The sequence below is a fragment of the Anoplopoma fimbria genome, chromosome 2 (assembly GCF_027596085.1).
Source record: "Anoplopoma fimbria isolate UVic2021 breed Golden Eagle Sablefish chromosome 2, Afim_UVic_2022, whole genome shotgun sequence".
Classification (NCBI taxonomy): domain Eukaryota; kingdom Metazoa; phylum Chordata; class Actinopteri; order Perciformes; family Anoplopomatidae; genus Anoplopoma; species Anoplopoma fimbria.
In genome coordinates this window covers 21,143,053-21,157,986 of record NC_072450.1, presented here as the reverse complement: position 1 = coordinate 21,157,986, position 14,934 = coordinate 21,143,053, and the positions used below count along the sequence as shown (strand labels likewise).

General features: G+C 38.6%; 1 protein-coding gene across 1 annotated transcript; it reads left to right on the top strand.

Moving 5' to 3' along the window:
• The first annotated feature begins 1,381 nt into the window (after window positions 1–1,381).
• Window positions 1,382–14,129, top strand: slc22a31 (solute carrier family 22 member 31). The gene is made up of 9 exons (XM_054609511.1): window positions 1,382–1,771; window positions 5,141–5,244; window positions 6,128–6,282; window positions 8,956–9,124; window positions 9,663–9,808; window positions 12,071–12,179; window positions 12,326–12,540; window positions 13,163–13,274; window positions 13,695–14,129. Exons 1-9 carry the CDS (start codon window positions 1,382–1,384, stop codon window positions 14,125–14,127), a joined length of 1,833 nt encoding a protein of 610 aa, XP_054465486.1. The 3' UTR covers window positions 14,128–14,129.
• The last annotated feature ends 805 nt before the right edge of the window (window positions 14,130–14,934 follow it).

Below are 14,934 nucleotides of genomic sequence, written 5' to 3'. Positions count from 1 at the left end.
ATGTACAGAGAGCGCGAGAACTGCTGTTGTTCCTCAGAGATTATGTTCGTTAATAAAACTTTGAAATATTACCAGCTGTCCTCTGGTCGTGATTTTGTGTTTATGTTGTGTGAGCCATGATGTTAAAGCTGCATGTTATGCAACCACATCATAAATGTTTTTTTCTGATGAACACAAAATATATCCACTCACAAGAACAAAGTTGGCTTCATCTGAAAACATACCTTTTAAATCATTTATATACAATTCATATAGAATAACATCTACCTCAACATAATGACCAACCAAGTTACTATAGTGGTCCAAGAGACACGTTTCTATTGATAGCAGGTTTAGGTAATCATGTCTTCAGTGTTTCACAACCTGAATATTTGAGATGCCTTCTCTGACACGGCTGCCAGGTCTGTTACATACTGTATGTTGATCTTATGGCTTGGAGGAGTTTTACATTCAACACAGAATGTTGTCAAACCAAAATCAGATTTCTATAAAAAGCCCAGATTCATGGACTTTAGTAAATATAGGGTTTATTATTATCACATACAGTGATCAATGACAAATGGTAAAGGTATTGCCTTTATATTTTAGCGGAGAGTCTTTTTAAGTAGGAGTTCTGTCATAAAACAAAAACAGCTGACTTGATTAGCATTTTCCTTTGATATCACAATTTATGTTAATTAATTATTCCTCACATCAGAAATCAAATGTATGTAAACATTTACATGTGAAGTCCTTTATAACAAAGACTGGATTTTCAGTCATAGTATTTAAAAGGTACACTCCATAGATTTTACACATGAAGCTCAGTTTACGCACATGGAGCATGACTTGTATGATATTGTCAAAGGCTTTGTTGATTCTAAAACTGGAGGTGTTGGGTTTCAAACTAATCACCATAGAGTAGGTAGAGAGGTTAAAGGAAGATAAAGTTGAATTGCATTATGGAAATGTAGGATATTTGGGCTTGACCAACACCCCAAATGTCAGGAGACCTCAGCCTCTGCTGCTTTGATTTATGACCTTTTTTTGTATATTTATTCCATCTGTCACAATAAACCCCAAAATATGCTGATGAGCAACAGATGTTTGGTTACTTTAGTTGTGTCATACCCATCACGCTCTGTGTGCGCTGACTTGGCGTTTGTGTGACTCATGGGCCATCCATTAGTGAGTCACTGAGGCAGCTGAGCAGGTATCTCATAGGTCGATCCCCAGATTCCTCCTCCTCCTCCTCCTCCTCCTCCTCGCTCCTCCTCCCAGTGCGCACCTGCAGCTTCGTCGCGTGGCCCCGTCCAGCGTGCGCTCACTTCTGCGCGCTCATCCACAGAACCGTCTGTCACCGCAAAAAAAAAAAAAAAAAAAAAAACCCACTCTCCTCCAAATGGATTATGAGACGAAGATCTTCCCTCACATCGGCGGCTATGGACGCTACAACCGAGTCGCGGTCGCCTTCAGCTGGTTCCCCAACTTCGCGGTGATGCTGAATCTATTTAGCGACGTTTTTTACACCGTAGTGCCGGACTCCTACCACTGCAAACCCGACCCGCAGCTTCTGCCCTCCGCCTTCCTCCTGAGCAACTTCTCCAGACAGGGATACCTCAACCTCACCATCCCCTGGGTGAACGGCTCCGGGCTCAGCCACTGTGAGTTGTTCAAGTACCCAACCAATGCGTCCGAGCTTTCCGAGAAGGTCTCCAGGAAGAGGGTGTCCTGCACCTTGGGGTGGGAGTACGCCGATGTAGCAGGGCTCCAGAGCAACTTTGTCACCGAGGTAAGAGGCTGAAGCGAGGCGGAGCGGAGGACAAAGTCAATAGTCTGACAAAGTCTGTCTGTAAATATTATATTTCAGTTATTGTGTTTTTCTACTGTTTTTATTGCTTATTTATAATACTTGTTTTTTTATTTTATTTTTATTTTTTATTTTCATTTTTATTTTTATCTTGTCTTTCTTTACTATGTCTCTTGTGTGCACTTTAACTCTATGCTGCTGTAAGCCTGCAAATTTCCCCGCTGCGGGACTAATAAAGGATTATCTTATCTTATCTTATCTTAAATAAAGTTAGTTCATCCACATTGTAAAGGCTGGAGTAATGCTGAGTACGCACCGCATTGCATTACAAAAAGCGTTTTTGATGCAAATGGTGGTGTTGTTTTCATCCCCATGTAATTTACCCCACAACTAGAGTTTACTACTTACACACGCCACGATATTTCTATAGAAAAACAGTGTCACTTTCACAACTATTTCATGGTTGTATGTCCTTACAGAACTGGATTTATTTCAGTTTTTGCTCAGTTAAAGCAGTTTATCTCTGCTGGTCATGAAGACGGCTGTAAGCAGTTTTAAGTCAATATTTGCTTCTCATTCATCTGCTGTCTGACACTCTGTTTCCCAGGGTCACGCTACAAGGGATCAACCAGGCAATGGATGAAAAGTATACTAAGACTATATACATAACGATCTGGGATTTAGGATTATAAACTGAAGTGTTGACTCTGAGGAAGAGTGTGTGTGTAGTGGGGTTTGCTTTCCACATCTCTTTTGACTTTTAGTTTGAGGGATTCCCAAGCTGAATATGGATCCTGTTTGATTGTCTCTTACATACTTTAGCTATAACCAGTGTCTGGAGGCAGACAATGGGTTTCAATGTGATGGCGTCTTGTTGTGTAACTAGATGTGTAAATAAGTAGCAGAAACATGTTATCTCCTCCTCGCTCTGTTTTCCTGGACTTCAGCTATTCAAGGATCCATCCCAGTCTGCAAATATTGATAGGGAGTTCTTACAAAAATATTTGTCAATGTGACCCCGGTACAAACACCTCACATGTGTCTTTGAGCAGCATTTTGTAACACGTTAAGACAACGTCAGAGTATATGGCGTAGTCTTTAAACAACAGTAGTTAGAGTGCGGGCTGACAAGCAGGACAAAGTCATTATGGGTAATTTCCTCTTCAGAGTATTGTCTGTGTAACTTGGACTCTAGGAAATGGATCCTGGCAGTAAGGAGAGTTTTCCTTACTGAACTCTGGCGCTGGGAATTCTTAGGCCTCCAAGTTCCTTCCTGAGGCCCTGAACGCCTCATTTACCAACAGCAGCTTCCTCTGGACATGATGTAATTGGCTGTGACAAAGGAAAACTTTATGAAAGGGAAAAAAATGAAAAAATACAATAATGCTCATCAACTTCAAATACAGGGGCTGGACCAAACAGCAGAAGCACCTTAAAGTACTATAATCTTGCACAATCAACTGGTAAAAGGTGAAAAAAAACTACCTGAACTTCTGGCAAGGGGCGGACTGGTCATAGGAAAGTTCGGGAAGACTAACCAACCGGTTTCTGGTCATAGGGTTTTTATTTTTCAGTTTCTGATGTCAGTAGTTGGTGTTTCTGGTGTTGCACATGCTATAAAATAACTGTATTATGTATCTCATTCTGATCAGAAGGTACCTTTCAATTATATTCTTGTATAATTGTATCCTTTGAGAACATATCCTACTTAGAGTTAGGTATTGTTTAAAATGATTGATAGGCTACTATAGTGCCAATATAGATAGATACCTGAGGGTTTTTTTATATTAAAGCTGTATTTTTTACCAAAACTTTTTTCATTTAACAATACAAGTCAACTTCTTTCTATGATAAATATTATATAAACACCTGCCGTACAATTTATAAAAGTTTACCTCTAAAATTGGTAAGATTTAAATCCCAAACCATCTGTTCATAGAATATGTTTTTAAAAATGGCAAAAGCAATTTAGTATTTAATACCGGCTTTGGACACTGAATGCTTTTGATACTTTGAGTTTTCTTTGTGGATTTGGGCTAATAATATATTTTGCAAGTAGCATCCCATAACATCTACAAACTAAAGCCTCAGAGTTGAACGGATGGCCAAAGGATTACCAAGTATTTTAATGAGTATTACCATAGTTCTATTCTCTGCAGAGATCTCCTGTTGTTATTATTGGGTGTTTCTTTTTTATTAATTAAACATCTTGAATGCACAGAGGACAGTACGTAGTGGAGGAGACGGAGGGTAAAGAGACACTGGAGTGGAGAAGAATTCTCTCAAAGGCAGTGACTGGGACCAATCATGCGTAGAGCTGCGTGCAGGCTGTACTTTGAGCAATATTTTGTTCTAATGTAATAACACTGTCAGCAGACATCTTAACTCAATTAGGAACAACATGATCTACATTCCTGCTTCCTCACAGAAATCTCTCTGTTTGTGTTGAATAACATTTAATCCGGCACATTGGCGGCATTTTACTCTTGTACCTTTTTAGGTCTTTGAACATACAAATCATATTTTGGAGAGAAATTGAGTTAACTACATATTTATCATTTATACACTTCAGTAAAAGTTGATTTGGGTTTGGCTTTACAAGATTATTTTGTGTACGTAATATTAGTTACAGGAATGTATTCCATATATTTTTTGTAAACAAGTACCACAAAAACCAACACGGAATACATCGTTCTAACAAGTTTTACCTTGATAAACATTATTTCTCAATGCACAGACCTCCATTGTAGTTAGAAAAAGCTATTTAAAGCCCTTTATTGACTCAAACAAAGTTTAATTTTCCTTCATTGCAGTGAACCTGGTCATGGTGGTTTATTTTAGATCTCGCAAACGCCATCTTGCTGCCGCAAATACTATCCAGAGCATAATTGATTAACCCACAGCTTCAAATATTCCCCAACAAATGCACTTTGTTTCACTTCTGTTTGAGTAACGTTTGCTAATTGCTTAGCCTTTTTTTTAGAATTAAACTATATCTATTGTGACCTGTTTTTAAGGATTTAAGTCATCAGTGGGAACCAATGGGGTTGGGACTGCCACAGACAGGGAAGAGAAGTCAGCTTTATCAATTAATGAAATGTAAAAAAAAAAAACATACTAGTATAATTCTTCAACCTAAAAGAGAAAATGAAGCAACCAACTTTTTACCAGTTGGTAGAATATGCTAACGCTTAAAACATTTTTACTTAAAACTCAGGAAATTTTGTACAAGACTCTGTTTTAACCTTATCAAATAACCGTGCTCTTTATGTTCTTTTTTGGTCAAAGTTAATGTTGAGTTTTGTTTTGGTCTGAGTATGTGTCAATGTTCTTCTTTGTCTTCCTTTGCAGTGGAACCTGGTTTGCAGTGACTTCTGGAAAATCCCTTTGCAGCATATCTGCTTCATGACTGGATGGATTTTGGGATACATCCTTCTTGGTACACTATGCGACTGGTAAGTAGTACATACATTTTATATGGAACCTGCAATATGGAAATATTACTACTTTTATGCCACATACTATACTAGTACTTTTTCTCATGGCTTTTTCACTGAATAGTTGTTCGACATGCACTAAGAATTTTGTGTCACACTATACAAGAATCTTTCATGACAATCTATATTATTACATTTTTTGACAGATTTTACCATCAGACATGTTATACTCTGACTTTTTAATAACTTTTTTTGTCATGCTATACTAGGACTTTTTAATCACTTTTTTCCATGTTATACTTTTACTTTTCTATGATTTTTTTTGGACAAAATATTTTATGACTTTTTTTTAATGACGATTTATCAACATACTATACTATTACTTGTTTCGTTATTTTTTTTTGCCATTTTATACTTTCTTTTGACTTTGTTTGACATACTATACTATGACATACTCAACTTTGACTTTTTTAATGACATTTTATTGACATGCTATACCATGACTTTTTATGACCTTTTTTAGATATGCACTGGTATAACCTTTTTCAACCGACTTTAATATTACTTTTTTATGACTTTTTTTGACATTGTACAAAAAAGTTTTCACCACACTATACTATACTATGCACCATTATTACTCTATGACTTTCCCTGACTTTTTATAACGTACAATATGACCTTTTTGTCACTATACTATTTCTTTATTATTACTTTAATGACATAATATAAAGACTTCTAATTAATTTTATCTACATGCTATACTATGGCTCTTTACATCATAGTATACGAAGCCTTTATAGACAGATTGTACTATGATGTTTTTTGACATGCTCTACAATTATCTTTTTTTACATATGTGCATGAAAGTTAAGAGTAATGTAACACTAATATGCGTTTTCAGGCTGGGTCGTCGGAGATGTTTCCTCCTGTCCATCAGTCTGTCCAGTCTGTTAGGGGTGGCCGTATGTTTATCCAACAGTGTGGTGGTATTTCTGCTGCTGCGTCTCTCTCAGGGCGCCATGCTCGCTGGGGTGTTCTTATCCTCGTACATTGCCAGTGAGTATCCTGCAAGCACATTTAAATGTTGTTGAACTTATCCTGCAATTACAATTCCGTTAACCTCATTCTGTAATCGACTTCTCCAGGGGATTGGGGGGAAAAAATATCAGCTTCCTCAGACATAGCCACTCACTTCTTTGTTTATTTTAGAGTGCACTTTTGGATTCCCGGGTTTCATTCTGGGTCCTTTGCTGGCACTGTGCTTATCCAAATGTCATGTTTTTGTAGAATCACATTTCACTGTTGTCATTTGTTACTGTTACAGTTTTTTTTTTTTGTGCATGGTAAAAAATGGGTTTGATTTCATGATAAAGTTACACATTATGACTTTAATTGGCTATGGCAATTATGGCTGCACATATTATATAAGTTCCTGGTAGAAGAAAAAAGTTGTCGTGTGTTAACTGATATATATTTACTGTATAGAAATTGTATATTTTACAGAATTAGGACACACAGTAGTTCTTTAGTTTAAGTCATGACCGTTGCTGTAAGCTACGTGTTGAATTGTTCTCCTATAATTAAAGATGTGGTCTTACATTACTGCTCTAGAGTGGGTATGTGTATGACAGACTAGCAGAGCTGTGGGGGAAATTCAGCTGATGACAAACTGAGGTCTTGCTTGTTGACTGACAGTAGGCAGCTGGTTGTCTTTTCTTCACTTCTACCTCTCAGCTGTGCTCCTTTAAGGGGTTTAAAACCCCACTGTGGGTGAAGCTTTAGCTCTCCTTCTATAGCGGGACTTTTTCTATGATGGGATATCTCTGCCTGGTAGGGATACAAAGTGTCTCAAATACAGCATGTTTCCTTTCTGGAACTGTCTAAAACAAGAGTGAAGCGGCAAATACATGTAATTACATTTGTAGAAACTGTGCACATTCCTGCGTGGGAGTTGGTGGTACTAGGTAATGGCCTCATCTGAAATACACACCGACACACACAAACACACACTGTTTTTTCTGTGTTTGCCACACATTCCTGCGAGGTCAGGGCAAGATTGAGTCCAGATTTAGTTTTTGTAGGTTATCGCTGCCCATCTTTAGGCGCAGGCTGAAAACTCACCTCTTCAAGAAGTACTACCCTGAGCCTTCCTCGTAGCACTTATTGCACTCGTATTAGTTGTTGCACTTACTGTATTCGTATCAGTTCGCTGCACTTATTGAATTTGTATTTGTTTACTGCACTTATCCTATTCGTAGTAGTTTGTAGCACTTACTATATTCGGATTAGTCTGTTGCAATTATTGTTTTCGTAGTAATTTGCCTCTGCACTATACTTTTGCTCTGGCTTATGCTTTGAGATGCTTGTTTAAGAAAGGAGATGCACTTATGACTTCTGGTGACTAGTAGTTCTCTTGAATACCTATGTTGAATACACTTCCTGTAAGTCGCTTTGGATAAAAGCGTCTGCTAAATGACTGTAATGTAATGTAATGTAATGCTGATGTTGGGATGGGCGGGATGAGGGCCTGAGAGAAAAGTTTCATAGTGATGTCCTGCCAGTGCCGCTCCTCCGCAGAGAGGAGTAAACAATAGCAGGACAGAACCGAAGGCCAGGAAGTGAGCAGGAACTACACATCCCCCCCTCACAGGGAGGATATGTGGAAAGAGAATCAGAGGGCTGCGGGGGAAGGAGGTTAAAGTTCAACAGACACTCGCACAGATTGACAACTTTCCAAACAAGTTTACATCATTACTCAAAGTTAAAAAGTACTTTATTAACTAGTTGCTTTATCTTGCCTGTTGTTGTTTTTTAAGGTGGTACACAGAATGTTGCTTTGCTATGAACTAGCAAACACAGGAAAGAAAGGTAGATTCCATGTTTAGGTTTAGTTTAATTTATTAAGATCCCCATTAGCTGCTGTAACAACAACAGAAGCTACACTTCCGTGGGTCCACATAATGTATGTACAATACGTCAATGTGAGTGTTTTTGTATCTAGTACAACAGATAGCTCTCTGAGGCTAATTGTGATTTGTGATTTTGGGCTATACAAAATAATAGAATTGAATTGAATAGCTCTACATAATTTCAGATAATTTTATTAACTGTTAATGATCTAAAGAAACCAATAAGGAAAACACATCTATTTACAAATAAATAAAGTTGGATTGCTTTTTGGGATCTTCAGGAGAAGAAAAAAAAGGAACTTGTTTGGCTACTTGTTTGGAACTTGTTTGGCTACTACTTTTATTTTACTTATGTTTTACTACTTTCCATTTTTACAATCTGCTGTTCTCTGTATTGAAGCAGTTTTACATCGGGGCAATAAAGTAGCTTTATTTTTGAAAAGGGTTTCTGTCCTGACAGGAAATTAATTTGATTTGGTCAGATGTGTTGTTACTCTGTTATGTTGTTCATTCTGTACACATGACATCTATTGCATTCTGTCCATCCTGGGAGAAGGATCCCTCCTCTGTCGCTCTCCCATAGGTTCCTTCCTTTTTTCTCCCCATTAAAGTTTATTTTTAGGGGAGTTTTTCCTGTGCTGATGTGAGGGTTCCGGGACAGAGGATGTCGCATGTGTACAGATTGTAAAGCCCTCTGAGGCAAATTTGTGATTTTGGGCTATACAAAATAAACTGAATTGAATAGATGTATTAGTTTTGCTTCAGCTGTGTTTTGATATAATCTGTCTTTCCTCACTCTCTGTTCCCATCGCTGTCTCAGGGTTGGAGCTCTGTGATCCTCCCCATCGTCTCATGGTTGCCATGATCAGCGGCTTCTTTGCCATCTTCGCAGAGCTGCTGTTGCCGGGCATCGCTGTTCTGTGCCGGGACTGGCCTGTTCTCCAGGCTGTGGCAACTTTGCCTCTGCTCCTGCTGCTTTCCTATTGGTGGTGAGTCAGGGCATTTGGACACACCATGTGTGTATTTGGTTAAGTATTAAGGGAAGTTTATTCTACAGTGGTGCCCAGCGTACCAGTCTCACAGTTGATTTTGGGCCTGTCTCGGAATTGTTCCTATGTCAAGCCCACACCGTTTAATACCTAATACCAATTATCCACATCTTTGAATAATTACAATCCTACTTAGTTTACTACTAGTTTAGTTATTTATTCAGGAAGTTACATTGAGACAAAGATTTCTTTTACATAAGAGTGTGAAAACAAACATCATAACAAGACAGTTCAGTCACACCAAGCAGTGCTCTAATGTCTGACCTCAACTAAGGATGTTAAATATCTCGGCAGCTTGGAGAGCACGGTATGCTGATGCCTTGTAGATGTCAGTGATATCATATAATGGTGCAATGGCAACTTTTTCTCATTTGTTGCCAAAACCAGTACCAGGGGGGAAAAACATCTTCTCACCCATTTGTGTCAGTGTTACAGAGAATGTCTGAGCTCTGTATGATAACAGAGTGGTTTTCCTCAGCTGTGCGTCAGTGTTTCCTGAGTCTCCTCGCTGGCTGCTAGCCACAGCTCAGATCCTCCAGGTGAAGAGGAGCCTCCAGGAATTCTCCACCAGGAATGGTGTTTGCCTTCACGATGAAATCTACCCTGGTGAAACCCTGCTGTCAGGTACAAACACACACACACACACACACACACAAAAAGAAGCCTGTGAATGAACACAGACACAAATTGGTCTGAACGTTTTGCATGAGAAAAGTTAAATACAACTAATGTAAATGGACTGTACTTGTATAGCGCTTTTCTAGTCTTCCGACCACTCAAAGAGCTTTTACATTACTAATCATTCACCCATTCATACCCATTCATACACTGATGACAGGGGCTACCATGCAAGGTGCCACCAGCACATCAGGATCTATCTAATCATTCACACCCATTCATACACCGATGGCACAGCCTTCGGGAGCAACTCAGGGTTAAGTGTCTTGCCCAAGGACACATCGACATGGACTGGAGCCAGGGATCGAACCGCCGATCCTCTGATTGGAGGACGACCCTGCTCTCCACTGAGCCACAGTCGCTCACACATGTAAAAAAAACATTTAAATATTGGGGGAACGTACATCTAAATATTTATCATTATCTTGATATAACATTAGCAGCATGAATGGGATGTAATTTTCGAACAGGAAAAGGCTGAACGTTTCCTTTACTACTTGATCTATTTTAGTCACAAAGACTTACAAACTCACAAAAACATTTTAGGCTGTTATGATTTGTCCCGCCAATAGTCCAAAACCCAAAGCCATCCAGTAAACAATGTCAATGACATTGACAAAAGCAGAAAATCCTCACAACATAAAAGCTAGAACCAATTTTTTCAAGGCATTTGTGCTAGAAAAAACACATAAACAATGAATCAATCTTCAACTTTAAGTTCGCCCAACATTTTTTGCTTTTCCTGCTCTAGGTTGTACCTGGTATAACCTCTAAACTTGACTGATCATGATTTACCACGTCATGTTTAGTACTTTGACAAATCCATCTGCTGTGGAGATTATAAGTGTCTGCTTATCTGATTGACTTGGATGCAGAAGTAATATAACCAGCATTAAATTACAATGAACAAACGTTCTGCTGAATTCATGTGTCTTTCAAGTTTAACAGCGAGGAATCGGTGCTCTTGAAGTCTGTATTGTACAGTGATGCAAGAGAAAAAGTTGATGTTGAATAGATAAGTAAGTTAGATTGTAATGTTATTATAATAATAATAATAATATAATAATTATAATAATAATAATGTCATTAAAAATATGTCATATTTTATGGTATATTATCCTATAATTTTTTACGACATACTATACTGCAACTTTTTTATGGCATACTAAGCTATGACCCTTTTTACATTTAGTACTATTTAGTATATAGATGTCATAAAAATACTATAGTATAGTATGGACTAAAAATAATATTTTATGACTGAGTTTTTTACAACTTTTTAAGATATGCCATGACGTGTATTTTTGGGGGATTATATCATGACGTGATTTAAAATAAAAAAAATAGGGCTTGTTTTATGGCATATATTCTGATTTTCTGATTTAATGTATGACATACTCTGCCATTTTTTTTTTTTGTGACATGCGTATAGTATGCCATAATAAATATCATAAACATAAAGTCACGATTACTATTTTACAACATTTTCAAGGGATGTCCTTTTACACACCTTTTTATTTTATTTTTATTAAACACTGTACTATGACGTTTTTTTCTGACATTTTGAAGGTTTACGACGATGACTTTTTCATGGAATAAGTTTCTTTTTACCATACTATACTCTGACTTGTTGACATTTTTATAATATAATATATTATGATTTTTTAAATAACATTTTATGGCATACTACTCTATGAATTGGGACCAATCTATGATAAATTATTGAGAGTAAATAATCTAAAAAGTTCTTTTTTTGGCTATTCCAGTTACTGCAATATCTTCACTTAAATGAGCCAGTGAAGTAGATTGTTTACAGTACATAGACAGTTCGCTGGAGAAAACATCAGAATAATAGAGTGTGAGAGACTTAACAGCATGGAAAGCAAATGACTCTTCTACTTTCTGGCAGACAGTGTCAGAGTTTTTCTCTGGACTAACCAAAGTAGCACTACACACCTTGACCATGTATGGAATCACTTACAGCTGTGAATCCGCTTTCCCCGGGCAGCCCTACTGGAGGGAATTTCATTACAGCTGACATAACATTCACTTGTACTCAAGAATAGAATGATTAGATTTTGGTGGTCAAAGGTCACTCTGACCTCACAAAACACGTTTTGGCTTTGACTCAAGAATTATGCTAATTATCACTTTTTCAGACAAATGGAAATGTTAAATTATTTTCACCCCCTCTGTTTTCTGTAATAGAGATAGATTCAGCATACGGAGAAGACTGCCGGGCAAAGTACTTTTCATTTCTGGAGCTGCGTCGGACTCGTGTAATCTGGAAAAACTGCCTCATCTTGAGCTTCACATTGTGAGTTTTTATGCTCAAATGTGAAAAAGTAAAGTATACCTGACTTGTCCATGAGATACAGGCCTTCCATTTCATGATAAAAGTGACATGCATGTTGAGTGTTGGGCTTCATAGTGTATGTTCTATTTCTCTTATCTCTCCTTCAGGTTCATTGGAACAGGCATCCAGTACTGTTTCACCAGAAACCTGCACATTTATTCCTCCAACTTCTACTTTGGCTACTTCCTGCGAGTGGTAACCGGAGCTCTGGCCTGCATCTTCATCTGCTTGACTGTCAATCACTTTGGTCGGCGTGGTATGCTTCTGCTCTCTGCCATCATCACTGGACTGTCATCGCTGCTGCTGCTGGCCCTCACTCAGTGTAAATAACATCCTCATCTCTTGTTTACAACTTTATTTTACTCTAAATAACATTTGTGCCTCAAAATTAATCCTGCCACCATTTTTTTTGTTGTGGCTATTGGAAATGATAAGTTAATTGAAACATCTTTAAAGGGCTTGATAATGCAATAATTGTGTTAAATAAACATAGTTTGATATTACAATAAAGACTAAGATTTACTTAGACAGGTCGACTACATTATTGACATGTCCAACTACTCAACTATTGGTGCCATACATTTAATAAATTAATAGATTAACTTGACAAATGAATGTATATCATGTTGGACAGCTGACTACTTTAAAGTTAACGAGGCATAACTGGAACAAACATTATTTTAAACAAACAATAATATTAATCATTATTATTTTGTTTGCTTGAAGTGGAACCAGTATCACAATCAACTCAACACATTTCTTGACTTCCCCCATGCTTTTGAAAAAGAAAAATGTATGCCATGCTAATCACATGACACAAGTTTGAAGGTTGGGGTGATGTCAGTTCTGTATACCAGGCCAGAAAATGTTGATTATCTCTGCTGTAAATTGTGCTGCAGTTATAGTTTTTGCACATTAATCTCTTGTCCTTTTTTATGTGTCAGATCTGCACGGAGGCCTGGTGTTGGTGCTCTCTTTAGTTGGTCTGCTGTTCTCTCAAGCTCTCGCCATGCTCAGTGTCTTCTTTGCCTGTGAAGTGATGCCAACTGTGGTTCGGTAAGTGTTTATCTGACTAAAGTAATGAGGCTGTTGATATATTATTCTTATAGTAAACAAATGACAAAAGACCGAAATGAACAATGAATTAATACTACCTCAAAGTATTGTGTGTGTGTGTTGCTGAAGCCTGATAGATCTTATTTTGAATGTGTTTGAAGTCAACTTTTAAATTAGTCCCGTTCAAATGCACAATAATTCCTGTTTAAGTATAATTTGCTAAAAACTACAGTGCCCAGCTGTTTAATGAACAGTTGTAGGAACACAGAGGTTTGGGTTTGAGTGCTTTGAACAGGGTAGGAAAGAAAAATGTCAGCACAACATATAAGTATTGCTTGATTATTTCACCTTGTTTGCTCCCTTGTTGATCTTTGTTCTCCTCTTCCTGCTCTTCTTCCCTCTCTTTCATCTCCCTGCCAGAGGTGGTTGCCTTGGCCTGGTGCTGGCAGCTGGTTGTGTTGGCATGGCCGCCTCGTCCTTGATGGAGCTCCAGAATAACGGTGGCTACTTTCTCCACCATGTTGTCTTCGCCTCCTTCGCTGTCCTCTCTGTCCTCTGCATAATGCTCCTTCCTGAAAGCAAACGCAAGCCGCTCCCAGACTCCCTGAAGGATGGCGAGAACCAACGGCGGCCTCCTCTCTTCCTGTCCCGGCCTGACAGGGACAACCTGCCGTTACTCTGCGCCCGGCCACCTTTATCAGAGTACAATCCCGATAACTACTCCCGTTTGGTCTCTGCGACCAGGAAGATGTTGACTAAAGATACTTTGCCTTATAGGATCGCTGTACCGACTCATTCCCCTCTGCTGTCAGACAGTGAAACACATGAGACACTGAGAGAGGCCATATCCTAACTCTGTTGACGGAGCCTCCTCATCCTCCTCTGTACAGACTTGGATTATCCGTCCTCCTTTCTAGACGTACCTCAAAAGACAGTTTACCATCATCCTTCATTTCAGCTGAAGAACTGACCTGGGCTCCGATGGGGTGAACTTTAGAGCGATGGCGATGCATTTTACACTTGAAGCCAATACCGCGCTGTGTCATTTTCTCACGTCATAATGCGCTGAAAAAACAGTGGCCTTCTTTAGCTAAAGATTTTTGTCACCCAAACCTCAGGTGAGGCTGAGGAAAATCCCCTTTTGAACTGTAACATTGCATGTTATGCCTGTTCGTATGTGGTTAATTCCCTTGAAAATGCTCACACTCTTTGGCTAATGCAGTTGAGGTCACACTGTGCGTCTGTGTAGAGGCATTCAAACCGAATAATCAGACACTAGTTTCACCAGAGAAGCTCACTCAATCGTGCGAATGCTGTAGATCATGTGAGCTGCAGTCCTTTGTCCATTTATTAGTTACTCATGCACTTTCTATTAGGTCAGTCCGTCTGATTCACCAGCAGTGTGACAGTGCTGAGAGGATCCCGAGGACACAAGACCAGTTCACGCTGTTGTTGTGGACTCTTGTTATACGTGTGAAGCACACAAGAGGGCGCTAAATGATGCACTGATCACTGAATATGACGACGGAGTCGAAGGACATTCTTCTGGCAGTCTTAATGCTTCCTTGTGTCACTAACAAACCTTGTTAATCAAAATATTTCACTTAGAAGAATTTGGATGGTCTATGTGTGGAAAAATACACCAGATATCAGCTGGAGA

Bases quoted from the DNA above. Each gene is read 5' to 3' on its own strand.
- slc22a31 (XM_054609511.1), top strand. From the start codon at position 1,382: ATGGATTATGAGACGAAGATCTTCCCTCACATCGGCGGCTATGGACGC. The intron at 6,283-8,955 runs GTGAGTATCCTG...TCGCTGTCTCAG, and splicing joins CTTATCCTCGTACATTGCCA to GGTTGGAGCTCTGTGATCCT. The intron at 9,809-12,070 runs GTACAAACACAC...TTTCTGTAATAG, and splicing joins TGGTGAAACCCTGCTGTCAG to AGATAGATTCAGCATACGGA.